General features: G+C 42.6%; 1 protein-coding gene and 1 pseudogene across 2 annotated transcripts in view; one reads left to right on the forward strand and one right to left on the reverse strand.

The window, feature by feature from the left end:
* The window catches only part of LOC108175735 (tolloid-like protein 1), a 170,174-nt gene that overhangs the window by 147,737 nt on the left and 7,538 nt on the right, over nt 1-14,899 (forward strand). The window contains exons 12-13 of the mRNA XM_089301760.1: nt 1,114-1,259; nt 13,855-14,050. Of these exons, the coding sequence (XP_089157886.1) occupies nt 1,114-1,259; nt 13,855-14,050 (342 nt within the window). The remainder of the gene's footprint in view (nt 1-1,113; nt 1,260-13,854; nt 14,051-14,899) is intronic.
* Nucleotides 4,471-9,206, reverse strand: LOC138843450 (Krueppel-like factor 4 pseudogene; annotated as a pseudogene). The gene is made up of 2 exons (XR_016212282.1): nt 9,163-9,206; nt 4,471-6,681 (listed from the first exon to the last, which is right to left on the reverse strand). The product of XR_016212282.1 is annotated as a Krueppel-like factor 4 pseudogene (transcript).

Here is a 14,899-nt window from a genome sequence, read left to right on the forward strand (position 1 = left end):
CCATCTTAGATCTCACAACAGAAGTGTCTGCTCTTTCAGCTTCATTAGAATGATATTTAAGTCATGCTTCTAAATTACTAAATTCTCTGAACATGTTTCATAATATTCACAAGGATGATTTGAATAAAAATACTCCATAAATTTAAAGTGCGAGAACAACTCATTGTGACCCATTATCAATGTCACAGTAACTTCTAAATGTGCTTAGGGGTATGTGAAAGAATACACATGACACAAGAGTTCTTAAACTTCGTTTGACAATAACGTTAAAATGTTATGAAGGCATTCTTGCTTTTCTCTGGGCTGATTCGCTGGGCTGCTGAAGGGCTCTATTCTAGGAAACTGCAACAGAGAGGAATTGTGTGCACATTTCTGGAGTGTGCTTTGTCTAAACAAGAGGCAGCATTCAAGGAAGGATTTATTAGATGCTTTGTTCTGCACTTCTCTGACACGGTACACTGGCATCGTGCCTCCTGGCTTCCAGAACAGCTCCTCTCTTGCCAGGTTGTGGGTGGAGGAGACCCCGGCACACGCGTTTAGGTGATTTCAAAGACGATTTCTGCTTCCCTTAAGCCTTAAGTCGACGGAAGCATTTTGTCTTCAGAATGACGCACACAGCAGCGAAGCGGCTTGCTGGGCTGGGGCCACAGATGTTGAGCACATGGCAATGGCTCCCTGCAGAGGCCCCGGGAGTGCCGCTCTGGGGAAGACGTCCATTCTGATGAGCTGTTCACCTGTGGTCCAAACGAGGGAATGAGCCAAATCGGAGAAGCACCGCGCAAGCTCACATGGAATTCATTTACCAAATCCCCGAAGGATTTTAAAAGTTTTAAAAAAGAAGTGTTCATTTTGGTGAATATATGAAATAACAGTGATTAAAAATTGAATAGTCCTTGGCCGATTGTTATCTGACATTTACAGTGAAGTGACATTTTTTTTAACCGTATAAATTTTTACAACAGCGCAACCAGTCAACTTTGATTTTTATAACCTGATAATTTTATGTACTCAGCTCCAGGAACTGAACTTAAACATCACCTTAGAAGGAAAGGGAAGTGAAGGGGCACGTCGTCGAGGTTTATTTATTTGCTTGTTTTTTTTTGCTTACTTCAGCCATCTGTGGAGGTGAGATACGGAAAAATGAAGGGCAGATTCAGTCTCCGAATTACCCTGACGACTACAGACCCATGAAGGAATGCGTGTGGCGAATAATGGTGTCGGAGAGCTACCACGTGGGACTGACCTTTCAGGCTTTTGAGGTAAAGTCTTTTAGGCGAACTCTACTGGGCGTATTCTCCATAAATGACAGTGCCATGTAAGGGACTCCTCATTAAGTCAGCAAAGAACCGGAGAATCGGCCTTTTAATCAGCGAAGAAGCCAAGGACTGCCTATAAAATGCAAGATCAAGAGGGACAGGATTTTTTCCTTTCCTCTCCTCGTAGACATTTCCAAGAAGATTAAAGTGCGTTTACATTATCTGCTCTATTTGAATCGGAATGTTTTGAACTACTGACAATCTTTTTTTTTTTTTTTTTTGGACAAATGCGTGGAGTTGTTTCATGAGACTCTTGGAGGGTCCATTACGTGATAGAACTTTTATTTCTCTTCTAAACTAAGAGGTTAAAAGGTAGACTGTCTTTTTGTTGGGGGGGGGGACCCAGTTTTTGTATTTTTTTAACCATCACACAGATAAGTGTTTATATCAGAAATCAAGATTCTGAGCTGCTTTCAGCTTCATTAGGGAAGCTGGAGGCCTGGGCAGTCCAGGCACCACCCCCACGAGCCCACAGAGGCTCACACCTGCCTGCACGCCTGTGCACTATCTTTCTTTTTTTTTTTTTTTAAATAAAATATATTCATTTATTTGAAAATCAGACTTACAGTGAGAGGGAGAGCTGGAGGAAGACAGAGATCTTCCATTTGCTGCTTCACTCCCTAGATGGCCGCAATGGGCCAGACTGAAGCCAGGAGCCAGGAGCTTCTTCCGGATCTCCCATGTGGGTGCAGAGGCCCAAGGACTTGGGCCGTCCTCTGCTGCTTTTTCAGGCCGTTAGCCGGAAACTTGATTGGAGGTGGAATAACTGGGACACAAATCGGTGCCCATCCGGGATGCTGGCCTGGAGGTGGCCTTTACCCGCTACACCACAATACCAGCCCCATGTGCACTGTGTTTCTTTGGCACTGGCCTCGGCACCTTTATAGGTACCATATAATTTCTCATACCTATTTCCTTTATCATGGAATAACATTTTCTGCCTTGATCGTGATGTTCTATTTTATGCTCCTAACCACTTTGCACATCTAAAAATCTTGATTTTAAGGTTATTTGATTCACATTTAATTTTTTTTTATTTTTATGGACTCGTGGGATAACAAACATTGTTCAAATAGACCTGTGTGTTATTAAAAGTGAAATGAAACTGCATAGATGATTTCACCTCTAATTTAGACTAAAAGAACCAGTTCACTGAAAATTATCTAACCAATGGCTATTACCTGTGTTTTGTGATATCTTAAAGATTAATAAATTAGCTGTCTTTCAATAGATCATATAGTATTTTCTGAGATTTTCCTGTTATCTAAGAGACAGACGGAGGAAGTGTCAGCAATCCCATCTGTTGGTTTCCTCCCACGTGCTCCCCGTGGCCCCTCTCTGGGGCTGCAGCCAAGAGTCTAAAATTCAATACAGGTCCCTGTTATGGGTGGCAGACACCCAGTTACTTAAGCCATCATTGCTGCCTCCCAGGGTCCACATTAGCAAGAAGTGGAGTCAGGAATCAGAGCTGGAAATCAAACTCATGTCTCTCATATTGGCTGGGAACATTTTAACTAGTGTCTTCCCCACCAGGCCGAATCCCTGCCCCTCTAAATATTTTCTTATTTGTTCTAATAGGGCATCAGTTGCCTTGTTTAACTTTGTCTGTTTTCTCTGTCACTTCATTTTTATTTATTTAATGTTTTCAATATGCAGATTATATATTTAAAATACATAATTAAAGAAAATGTCCTCACACCTTCTTGGAGTTCTGTGGTTTTGTCTCACAAAATATAGCTCTTCCTTACTGATCCCAGTCTTTTCCACTCCTCACAAACAGTTTCCAGCTTTGCAGTTTTGTTTAAATTGAATTCCCACATACATTCGTTCAAGTGGGATTAAGTTTGAGGTTCTTGTCAACATCGCCGCGCAGTCTGATTTGGCGATATTTCCCTTCTCTGTGGTACTCTTTCTCTGCAGATAAAAGGCCAGTAAGATAAATGCACCCATCAATCTGCCCGAATACACTGTAAAGAATTCTCTGGCTCTCTGTCGTTTATATCCTCCCGTGAACTTACGTCATAGCTCTACCCTTCCCAGTGCTACTTGGATGTTAGTGTAATTTCAGAAAGAAAACCGGAATAAGTGTCTTTGTGAATGAAGTTTAGACATCTTTGAACAGGAAGAGACACTATTTCGAGGGTGATACACTCTCGCAGTCTCTGCCAATGGCCCTTCTTTCTGGCTTATGAATCTATGTACTTTAAGTAGATTCATGCCGTATTTACTTTTTCTGTGCTGGCTTGTTTCACTTAGCATAAGGTTGTCAGAATTCATCCATGCTACTGTAGCATATACCAAAATTCCCTTCCTTCTTATATCATGCCATTTAGGAAGCGCCGTGAGCTTAATGTTTGTGTTCTGCTCAGATTCATAGCTACCAAGGTACTGTTTTGAGGAGGTGGGCCCTTTAGGAAGTGATGAGATCATGAGGATGGGGCCTCCATAAATGGGATTAGTGCCCTCATGAAAGAGTCCCCGGAGCCTCCGCCACAGCGAGAAGATGCCAATCAGATGCTGAACCCACCAGGGCCTGGATCTCACACTTCCCAACCTCCAGAACTGTGAGCAGTCGGTTTCTACTGGTCACCATCAGCTCACGCCATGCTGTCTTCTTCCAGTGTCCTGGATGGACTAGGACAGGAAATAGTTACTGGATGCATTATTCTTATGACTGATACACTGGCATGAATGTTTTTATGAATATCTCTCACCTCTGAAATTAACTTGGGCAGAGTTTTCGCAATTCCGCGGCAGCATTGTTTGTAAAGAAGCTTCTAGTACTACTAATCTATTTGGGGACTTTTCAGTTGCAGAAATACAGGAGAGAAAGTTTGGGAGAGTGGAAATGTTTATAATAACAACTTCAAAGAAATGTCAATAAAGCAGCAAAGAAGTGAAATAAACTTGGAGCTAACTCTTGTTTAAATTGAATCCCCACATACATGAATTCAAGTGGGATTATGTTTGAGGTACTTGTCAACATTGCTGCACATTCGGATTTGGTGTAACTTTTCCTTATGAAAACCAGAGATATTTAATAGCTTTAACCCTCATTACTGCCAGCTGCAACACTCTAAACTAAGTAAATAAGTTTTTATCTTGGTGCTTGGTAGATTGCTTGAGCAAAATAATCCTTTAATTCCTTTAGCTATTTTTTTTTCAGATAAAATATTATAGGTTTATTTAAAACTTAATTCTCACCTTGAGTATGCAAAATACAAACTCCACAAAATGTTCATTTTACTTTGTAGTTTACAAATATACAAAATAGAAGTTTGCTTAAATTTATATTACATATTTATTAAGGCAAGGAACTATATAGAAAAAACATTTGTTCTGCTTAAGGCATCCTTGGGAATAAAACCATTGTACAAATTATTGCACATCTGAAACCACAGTGCATAACAGACTGTCTGCATCAAAATGTTAAAGTTAAACCAGGTCTATTTACCTGACTTAGGTCATACATGTAGATCGGAAGACAAAAATAGATTTTCCTTGTCAAAGTATGCAGCAGTTCGAGAACTTTGGCTTCCTCGTTTGGTACCTTTACAACCAACACTCACCAAGCACCATCGTTTAGGCTATGAACACACGTTTTCTGTACCTGAATTTCTTCCCTCTTCTAACATGGTAATAATGGCTTTTAGAAGGCAAATAGAATACAAGGTGATCTTTATACTTATATTGCATCAAAACACAATTCAAGGGAATTCTGGTCTTCCCTCCCCACCCCCCCAACTCATGGATCTAATCGATACCCTGATATCCACAACTTCCAGTCACCCCCCTGGGTGTTCCTCGTTAAGTCCAGGAATATTCAAGTTGGATTTGGAATTGGAATGGTAGAAGATCCAGTCACAGACCCGAAATGTCCTTTGATTTTTGTCTTCTGGATTCCTCTTTCCTCCTGATTATCCGCTCACAAGCTGACTCGCGGGGAACTTGACCATGACTGTAGTGCTTTCCGGCTGCGCTCCCCCCTCCTCGGGAAGACAGTGTGAAAGGCGAAAAATACTGAACTCGCTTCTGGCAGTGTGGGTCCTGTCCACCGTGTGGGGTTTAAAAGTGCCTTTTCATGTGTAAGGCGAGGTGGTCCGACCTGGAGAAGGCCCGGTCGCACTTCTGGCACTGGAACGGGCGGTGCCCGGTGTGTTTGCGGTAGTGCCTGGTCAGTTCGTCGGAGCGGGCAAACTTCCACCCACAGCCGTCCCAGTCACAGTGGTAGGGCTTCTCACCTGTGTGGGTCCGCAGGTGGGCCTTGAGATGAGAACTCTTTGTGTAGGTTTTGCCGCAGCCCGCGTAATCGCAAGTGTGGGTGGCTGTCCTTTTCCGCGGCCACGACCTCCTGCCTCTCTTTGGCTTGGGCTCCTCCGGCAAGCAGGAACCCGGTGGCATGAGCTCTTGGTAATGGAGCGGCGGCACCTGCGGCTGCATCTGCTCCGGCAGGAAGGGCGGGTAGTTGGGCCCGGGGTGGGGATGGAAGCCCGGGGGAAGCGACAGGGCAGGGTGACAGTCCCTGCTGCTCAGCAGTTCCTCGGGACCCAGGGTCGGGGTAGTCCTGCTGGGGAGCTGCCGCCCCAGGGGGAAGTCGTGTGCGGTCGGCCGGTGGCCGTTGCTGAGAGGGGGTCCGGCGCCCAAGTGCGCCTCCAGGGGCCGACCGACGGTGCACGAGGAGACGGCCTCCTGCTTGATCTTGGGGCACAGGCGCGGCGGCCCGCCGCTGAAGGGCGCCACCACCACCGGGTGGCTGCCGTCGGGGCTGCCTTTGCTAACACTGATGACCGACGGGCTGCCATACTCGCTGCCGGGCGCGCTCAGCGACGCCTTCAACACGAACTTGCCCATCAGCCCGCCACCTGGCGGCTGCGGCTGCTGCGGCGGGATGTACACGAGGTCCAATTCGGGCCGCAGGAGCTCGGCCACGAAGCCGCCGGTCGGGCTCACGTCGTTGATGTCCGCTAGGTTGAAGGGAGCCGTGGGAGGGGGCGCAGACTCCCGGCCATAGAGCAGGCCGCCGCCCGCGCCGCCCGGCGCCACGCCCAGGTCGCCGCCGGCGCGGATCGGGTAGCTGAAGCTGCAGGTGGAGGGCGCGCTGGCAGGGCCGCTGTTCGACGGGGAGGACGAGGAAGAGGCAGACGCCGACGAGGACACGGTGGCGGCCACCGACTCCTGATGGGACAGCGAGTTGGACAGAATAAAATCTAGGTCCAGGAGGTCGTTGAACTCCTCGGTCTCCCTCCGGGGCAGGAGTGCCGGGTTGCTACCGCCGCAAGCCGCGCCGGCTCCGCCGCTCTCCAGGTCTGTGGCCACAGTCGCCGCCGCCAGGTCGTAGGGGCGGCCGGGAAGCACCGGGGGGAGTCTTTAGCTATTTTTTAATAGGTGATGATAAGTAGACTTTCTGTTGTGAGTGAAAGAAGACCAGATAAGGGGGTTAATGGTTTTCTGCTTGCCATGTACTATTTTTGGGTGTTCAGCTAAGAGTATACATTGGTTAATGAGTGTAAAAGACAAGAGTTAAACAGCTCTTCATGAATTATGGCTCAGGATGTATTTGGACTGTGAGAGATTAGCCCTGGTTAGTTTAAGTAAACCTGCCCAAGGTCATACAGTTGGTAGTGCAGTGATTGAAACCAAGTCTGTGGTCTGTGCACTTCTGTCACCAGGCCCTGGGAGTAGAGAGTAGCATCACATTTTCTCATAGCAGCCAATGCCTTCCACAGTTCACCTACTTGTCATTGCACTCATATGCATGGATATCAGTTAATTCAATTTTTCATAAAGGTTTTGATGCATCCTCATTTGTCAAAGACATTCTTTTTAATTTAGCACTGTTCACATACCACTGAGTGCATACTCTCTGGCTATAGCAGGTTTTCAATAAGATTTTTAAATTTATGAGATGAAAAATGCTACATCATGAATTGGCAGCATTTAAATGAATGATTTTATGAAAATAAACCTATCCAAGCAAACCTATAAACCTTCCATGTTGTTGATTTTAACATTTGAGCATATTGTTTCTCCTCTTTCTTGAGTAATTATATATTACTTTTAAGGCTATATTAAATGTCATTAATAAATTTTGAATAAGATAATACATTTTAAATAATTATCTATATATTAACTTTTTCCCATTTGTCCAAAAGATTTTATTTTTTAAATTTGAGAGAGTGAAAAAGATGGACAAACAGAGAGAGACAACTTTCATATGCTGGCTCACTCCCTAGTTGCCTGCAGTAGATCCTGAAACCAGGAGCCAGAAATGCAGTAAAGGTCTACCGTGTTTATGGTGGGAACCAAATTACTTGAGCTATCACCTGCTGCCTCTCAGGGTTTGCATTGACAGGAAGCTGGATCCAGGACCAAGAGACAGGGATCAAACCCAGGCAGGCCCAGTGGGTGACACAGGCATCTTAATCACTAAGCTTACATGCATCTTTCCAAAATTTCTTCTGTCAATAACATTATTTCCTAGACTTTACTAGATTTTCCCATTATTAAAACGAATGTAAGCTTGAATGATAAATGCTCATTCATATTGTCTTTATTAGTCATAGTTTTCTTTTATATTCTCTCCAAAAGCAAAAAAGAGTCTTAATATTGTTTGTATAATACGTTACTTAAAATTATATTATCTATAAAGGTAGTATCATTTTTATTGCATTTACTGTATTTTATTGCAGTAATTATATAATAAACCTACATCACAGTAGAATTTTTTTATTGTAGTACATGATGCATAACACGAAATTCAGCATCATAACAAAGTTTAAATGTATTGTTCAGTGGTGTTAAGTATCTTCACATTATTATGCAGTCAATTCCCACAACTCTTTCATTCTGTAAAGCTGAAACTCTGTGCCTATTAAATAATAACTCCTCATTTGTCCCTGCCCTAGTCCCTGGCAACAACTTTCCTTTCAGTTTATGAATTTGAGTACTCTAAGTAAGTCATAGAAGTGGAATAATATAGTATTTATTATTTTGCAACTAGTGTTTTACTTAACATAAGCCTCAAGGTTTAGCCATGTTGTGAAATATATGAGAATTCTCTCCCTTTTTAAGGCTAGCTAATATTCCATTGTGATTTTCTTTGTTCATCTATCCATGGCCCATTGGGTCGCTTCCACATTGTGACTGTTGTGAGTAAGGTTGCTATGAACGTGGAATGCAGGACTGTGCTGTCAGGTCTTTTGAATATTTACCCCAGTGGAGTATTTCTAGATTCCATGGGAATTTCATTATTTAACTTCTTGGGTGGCATAGGGACCTTTTAAAGAAAACTGTTGTTTAGGAGTTTCAGGGTTCTGAGAGCTCTTGCCAGAGCAGTAGATGCGTCTGCCGGGTATAAACTGTTTGGAGATTTATGAAGTGGTCCCAGAGGCGTGGGAACGGGCCCCGCGCCGGAGCCGGCCCCTCCTCCAGGGCTGACTTTCCTTCTCCGAGAGAACTCACACGCACGCAGTGAGCCCAGCGCAGCGCACCGCACACCGCGGCCGCTTCAGGATGCGAGGTTGGTGGCTGTGGGTTCAATTCAATTTACTTTTGTTTTTGCCAAGTGGAAATCTCCGCAGTTTTCTGTGGTTTCTGTCTACTAGGCCATTAGAGGTGTGATTCCCCACTTAGTAATGAAATACAATATTAACCCATCTAGCAAGTCATAGTACTCGTTCTTCCTTCTTTGCATATTGGGATCTGATTCCAATATCATTTAATTATTAATTTTCTGAAATTTTTTAGAGTTTTCTATCATTTTCACTTTAATTTCTATGTGCATATTAGGTCCGGTTTATGTTATGATATACCGGCCATACTTATGTACGATGTATGCTCTGATTACCTCAAAATCTGTAAGAAGTCAGCACCATCATTATCAAGACGCATTTATTATATGTGTAATTATGCATGACTTTGTGTTCAGCTCCCAGGTCTTTGAATTGTGTGCATGCTGTAGCTCAAGAAGGGACTGCTTTTTGTTTTTTATTTTGTTTTTGTTTTCATATATCATTGATTTGGGTGTTCTTTTTCTCATGGAAATTAAGGTTACTGGCATAGCATCAATGGACTTGATTTTTAGCCCCAGCTATATTTCCTTGTATCCATTCTGAACATTAATTGATGAAGAAACTTGAGGTAGCTGGAGAAAAAGTTGCACAAATAGCATAAGTAATACAGCCCAAACTTTGATTTGCGTTCCCTGTTATGACTCCTAACATATTATCATTGACACGATAGCGTCGGCTCATCGTGCAGGCGTTGCACTTGGGAATGAACTGGGAAAGGACAGAACATTCCGGTCACTGTTGAGGTATCCAGGCTTGCTGCTGGGAGTACTGCATTACTGAATATTATGAACTTTTGTATGATGCGTATTGTATTGTCTAGCCAACTCAACAACTGGCATTTACTATGTGGGACTACAGTCTATGTTTCTGTTTCCTTACTCCATACCAGACAGGTAATATTTAATAAACAATATAGATAACTATATACTAATGGTTTTCATCCTAAAATGCCCATTTTTATACATTTTACCCATGAAATATTTATAGTTTGTGTATCATATGAAATACTTAAACATCCAATTTTAGCTAAGTAACCAGTGAATATACTTTATATTAAAATTATAGCAATCTATTGTGTATCTGTTAGAAGAAAAGTGTGAATTTTATGAAGACAATATCTGTTGTCCCATTTCTTCTTAATAACTGAGGAAATGTAGACTTTTGTTTCATTTTCTTCAATCATGTGTCTTATTTTCTTCATTCGTAGTACTGTGGGTTTTTTTTTTTTTAAGATTTATTTATTTATTTGAAAGAGTTACACACAGAGAGAAAGAGAGGTAGAGAGAGAGGTCTTCTATCCATTTGTTCACTCACCAGTTGACCGCAACAGCCGGAGCTGGGCCGATCCAAAGCCAGGAGCTTCTTCTGGGTCTCCCATGTGGGTGTAGGGGCCCAAGGACTTGGGCCATCTTCTACTGCTTTCCCAGGCCAAAGCAGACAGCTGGATCGAAAGTGGAGCAGCTGGGACTTCAACCGGTGCCCAAATGAGATGCCAGCAATGCAAGCCATGGCTTTACCTGCTGCGCCACAGCACCAGCCCCTCACTGTGATTTTTTTTAAAGCAATCTTATTAAAATACTCCCCAGCCCCAGTGTTCCAGTACAAGTTGAAAATCAGGAGCAGTTCTGCCTGCTCGAAGCAGGGGAGGCCAGGACGACTTGCTGGGACCTTCGGTTATTTCCCCTGCAGCTTTGTCACTGGTTCAGTGTTGCTTATTCATTTATCAAATCCCATACCTTGAAAGTTGTAGATATCATTTTTTTTTGACAGGCAGAGTGGATAGTGAGAGAGAGAGACAGAGAGAAAGGTCTTCCTTTGCCGTTGGTTCACCCTCCAATGGCCGCCACGGCGGGCGCGCTTCGGCCGGTGCACCACGCTGATCCGATGGCAGGAGCCAGGTGCTTTTCCTGGTCTCCCATGGGGTGCAGGGCCCAAGCACTTGGGCCATCCTCCACTGCACTCCCTGGCCACAGCAGAGAGCTGGCCTGGAAGAGGGGCAACCAGGACAGAATCCGGTGCCCCGACCGGGACTAGAACCCGGTGTGCCGGCGCAGCAAGGCAGAGGATTAGCCTAGTGAGCCGTGGCGCCGGCCTGTAGATACCATTTTGACGGATGAATGGCCTTTGGCCATCTGGGAACATTCTCATATTTATGAAGAAGACAGTGTATGAAAGATTGAGACCAGAGAGTGTCGTATGCACCTGTTATCCCTGGTGAGTAGCTGGAAGAACTGTGCCCTGCCAGCTCTGAATCAATCCCTATTTAAACAGCATCCGTTTTTAAAGTGTGCTTTGAAACAAGACATTGTTTATGCAAATATTTTTTCATGTATTCTTTAACCCCACATATAAAGAGGATTTATTTTCAGGAACAAAATCTAGATTTATGAATCATATTCAGTGAGCCCCTCCCTGAAGGCATTTCAAAACTGCAAACTTTCCTCCCCTTTCTAAAAAAAATGTGTATTTATTTTAATTGGTGCAAAGGAAGAGAATAATTGAGATCCCTTTAAAGTTAAGTTATTATCGGAGAGGCAGAGACCAACAGAGAGAGAATGACAGCTCCCGTAAGCTGATTGACTAACCAATCTCCATGCTGACCAGGACTGAACTAGGTTGAATCCAGAAGCTGGGAACTCAATTCAGGCTTCCTTATGTGTAGTGGGAAACCCACCAGTTGAGCTATCTCCTGCTGCCTCTCAGGATCCACATCAGCAGGAAGCTATAATCAGGAGCTGGGTTTGAAAATCATACCCAATATTCACCTGTGGGACACAGATATCTTAACAAGCCTCCTACCTGCTAGCATAAAGATCCGCCCTTCTAATTCTTAGCTTGTTTCACTTTATGTTTTTCCAAGGAATTTACTACTTTTTAATATTTGATGATTCAGTGATTTTTTTAAAAAAAAGATTATTCAAATTTATTTATTTGAGAGGCAGACTTTCAGACAGAGAAGGAGAGACAGAGAGAAAGGTCTTCCATCCGCTGGTTTACTCTCCAGATGACCACAACAGCCGGAGCTGGGCTGACCCAAAGCCAGGAGCCAGGAGCTTCTTCCAGATCTTATACGTGGGTGCAGGGGCCCAAGGATGTGGGCCATCTTCCACTGCTCTCCGAGGCTGTAAGCAGAGAGCTGGATCAGAAGAGGAGCAGCCAGGACACAAACCCACGATGGGATGCCAGCACCGCAGGTGGAGGCGTCGCCCACTAGCCACAGTGCCAGCCCCACTCAGTGGTTTTATTGTTTTTTCTGTCAGTAGAATGTGGGTTCCAGCAGGACAGGTTCTTTGTTGTTTTGCTAAGTGAATGATGCACATCAGGTACCCAGGCACAGAGAAGAGTGCCTAGCACAGAGAGGAGACGCGGAGTATTTGATGAAAGAATGAATGAATCCTGTTTTTTGATTTGGGAAAAGGAAGCAGCAAATGCAGTACTTAGTTCCAGCTACATTTGTATTTCCCCCCCAATTTTTTTTTCTGGTTGTCCTTATGCTACCTAATTTGAAGACTATTGCTGTCTATATATTGATAAAAAAAAGAGATTTCTAGCAACTACAACAGCAGTCTCATGCATTCAGGTTGTAGCTACAAGGAAAGAATCTATTTCCTGACATTGGTTTGTAACAAGAAAATGGACAAGTTACTGAATTGTATGATGAATGATAGATAACGTGTGGTTCTTTCAATGGTTTTTGATTTGTAGATTAGTGTATCTGTTTTCTAGTTTCAAATATCTAATAGGGAGTTGACTCTTAAGATTTTGAAATTAAAAGCAAAAATATTATTTAAAGATTATTATTATTTTTAAAATAATTTGTAAGTTTTCGTTCCGTGGCTTTAAGGAGTTCAGGACCAAAACACAGGTCGTTGAATATGTTTTCCATAAAATTTCATAGACATAGACCGATAGTGTGATCGTTGATAAGGAAAGAGCTTACATTTCCCCAGGTTATCTGATTAAAGAAGAGTGTGTCGAGGTGGCAGGGCTCATCCAAACAAGGCCATGTTACCTTGAGAAAGGGCAAGACAGTGCTGACTCCACAGTCAAGCAGTAGTCTACATACAGTCATGCTAATTATGGATAGAGTCATCAACTAGAAAGAAATGTCCTCTAGAATTATCAGAGTCACTTTTCAAAATTATATTTGTAGCCTAAACTTGTACTACATTTGTTAAGGAAATTTGGATTCAGCTTCTCTGTGAATAAAATAATGATTCTGTTGATGAGTGATGGGCTATTTTTATGACTATGTTTCAGAACAAATCATTGCTTACAGTTTATATGGCCAGTGTTTTCAATGATCATTTTAAGTCTGGGTATTTTTTTCAGGTTTAGTTACTAAAGAATCAGTACTTAGAAGTTAATTTCATTTAAAAAGTTAGTTATCTTCTGTTGATCCTGACCCAAGTAAAGTACTTGTCCCTGTATTGTTTTCGTAATAAAAAATGTGCAATGCATTATCATATACACTCATAAGGAATGCTTATGTGCACTTACGTAATATAAGTCATCTTCAGTCTTACTATGTCAGTACTATAACACTGAGAGTACTTAATTATCTTCCTATAAGAATTGTTTCATCTATTTTTTAAGAAAAATATTTATTTATTGATTGATTTGAAAGTCAGAATTACAGTGAAAGGGAGAGACAGAGTGAGAGAGAAATCTTCCAGCCACTGGTTCACTCTCTAGGTGGCTGCAACAGCTAGACTGGGCCAGGCCAAAGCTAAGAGCTGGGAGCTTCTTCCGGGTCTCCCGTGTAGGTGCAGAGGCCCAAGCTCTTGGGCCATCCTCCACTGCTCTCCCAGGCACATTAGCAGGGAGCAGGATCGGAAGAGGGGGCAGCCTGGACAAGAACCGGTGCTCATATGGGATGTGGGCACTGCAGGTCACGGCTTTACCTGCTGTGCCACAACACCAGCCCCTGTTTCATCTATTAATAAGATTTATATTCACTGTTGTAGATTGAAAGACATGACAACTGTGCCTATGACTACATAGAGGTTCGAGATGGAACCAGCGAAAACAGCCCTTTGATAGGGCGTTTCTGTGGTTATGATAAGCCTGAAGACATAAGATCTACCTCCAACACCTTGTGGATGAAGTTTGTTTCTGACGGAACTGTGAACAAGGCTGGGTTTGCCGCTAACTTCTTTAAAGGTAATCGGAAGTCCTTTACGAATGAGGAACTTTCTTTGGAGTAAATACAGCATCTAGCTTCCAGGGGAGGACGAAATTAAAATTGTATTAAAAGTTGGAGTAGGTACAGTTTATAAGGATGATTTGATATGTTTTGGTGGAAAACATTTTTTTTGTAAAACAACGTTGAAGCACAGAGTAAGAACTCCGTTAGGGCACTCAACCATCTGTTTCTTATGAAATAGTCAAACTAGCAAAATCCAGAAAGGGATACACAGACAGGACTAAATATCTGCAGTGCATATAATCAATAAAAGATTCCCAATGAGAAGAGAGTGCACTGACACACAGACAATCGATTTATTTCCAGATGCCAGCGCGTCTAAACTCAGCTTTACAGGATGCTGTTCCCCCCTGGGAAATTCCCGGTGGCTTCCTTAACAGGATCTTCTGATATCTAAAGTGTCTTTTTGACAAAGACAGAACTGATCAACTTTAATTTGTGGTTACATAACTGCATTTCAGTTTGCTTTCTAGTTCCATGTTAGCTGCATATTACTGAGATAAGAAAGTTGCTTTGGGGTAAATAGCATCAAATATGCTTTCTGAAATTCATAGGAAATTATTTTAAGTGTGTCATTGTGCAATAAAATTGTTATGAAGAAAGAGAAAAATGTTTCCTCTATACTAATTTTATAGGATACATAATGTACTCAGTTGTATATATGAAAATTTACAGATAACCTAAATATTTTGTTACTTAAAAAACAGTAAAACACATTTTCTCTGAGTTGCTTAAATATTCACCATATGAATTAAAAAAGCAGAGCAACTTGACACTTTTACTGCATGTATTAAAATATTTATTCA

The sequence above is a fragment of the Oryctolagus cuniculus genome, chromosome 8, assembly GCF_051225735.1.
Source record: "Oryctolagus cuniculus isolate XC-2025 breed Fujian yellow rabbit chromosome 8, ASM5122573v1, whole genome shotgun sequence".
Classification (NCBI taxonomy): Eukaryota; Metazoa; Chordata; class Mammalia; order Lagomorpha; family Leporidae; genus Oryctolagus; species Oryctolagus cuniculus.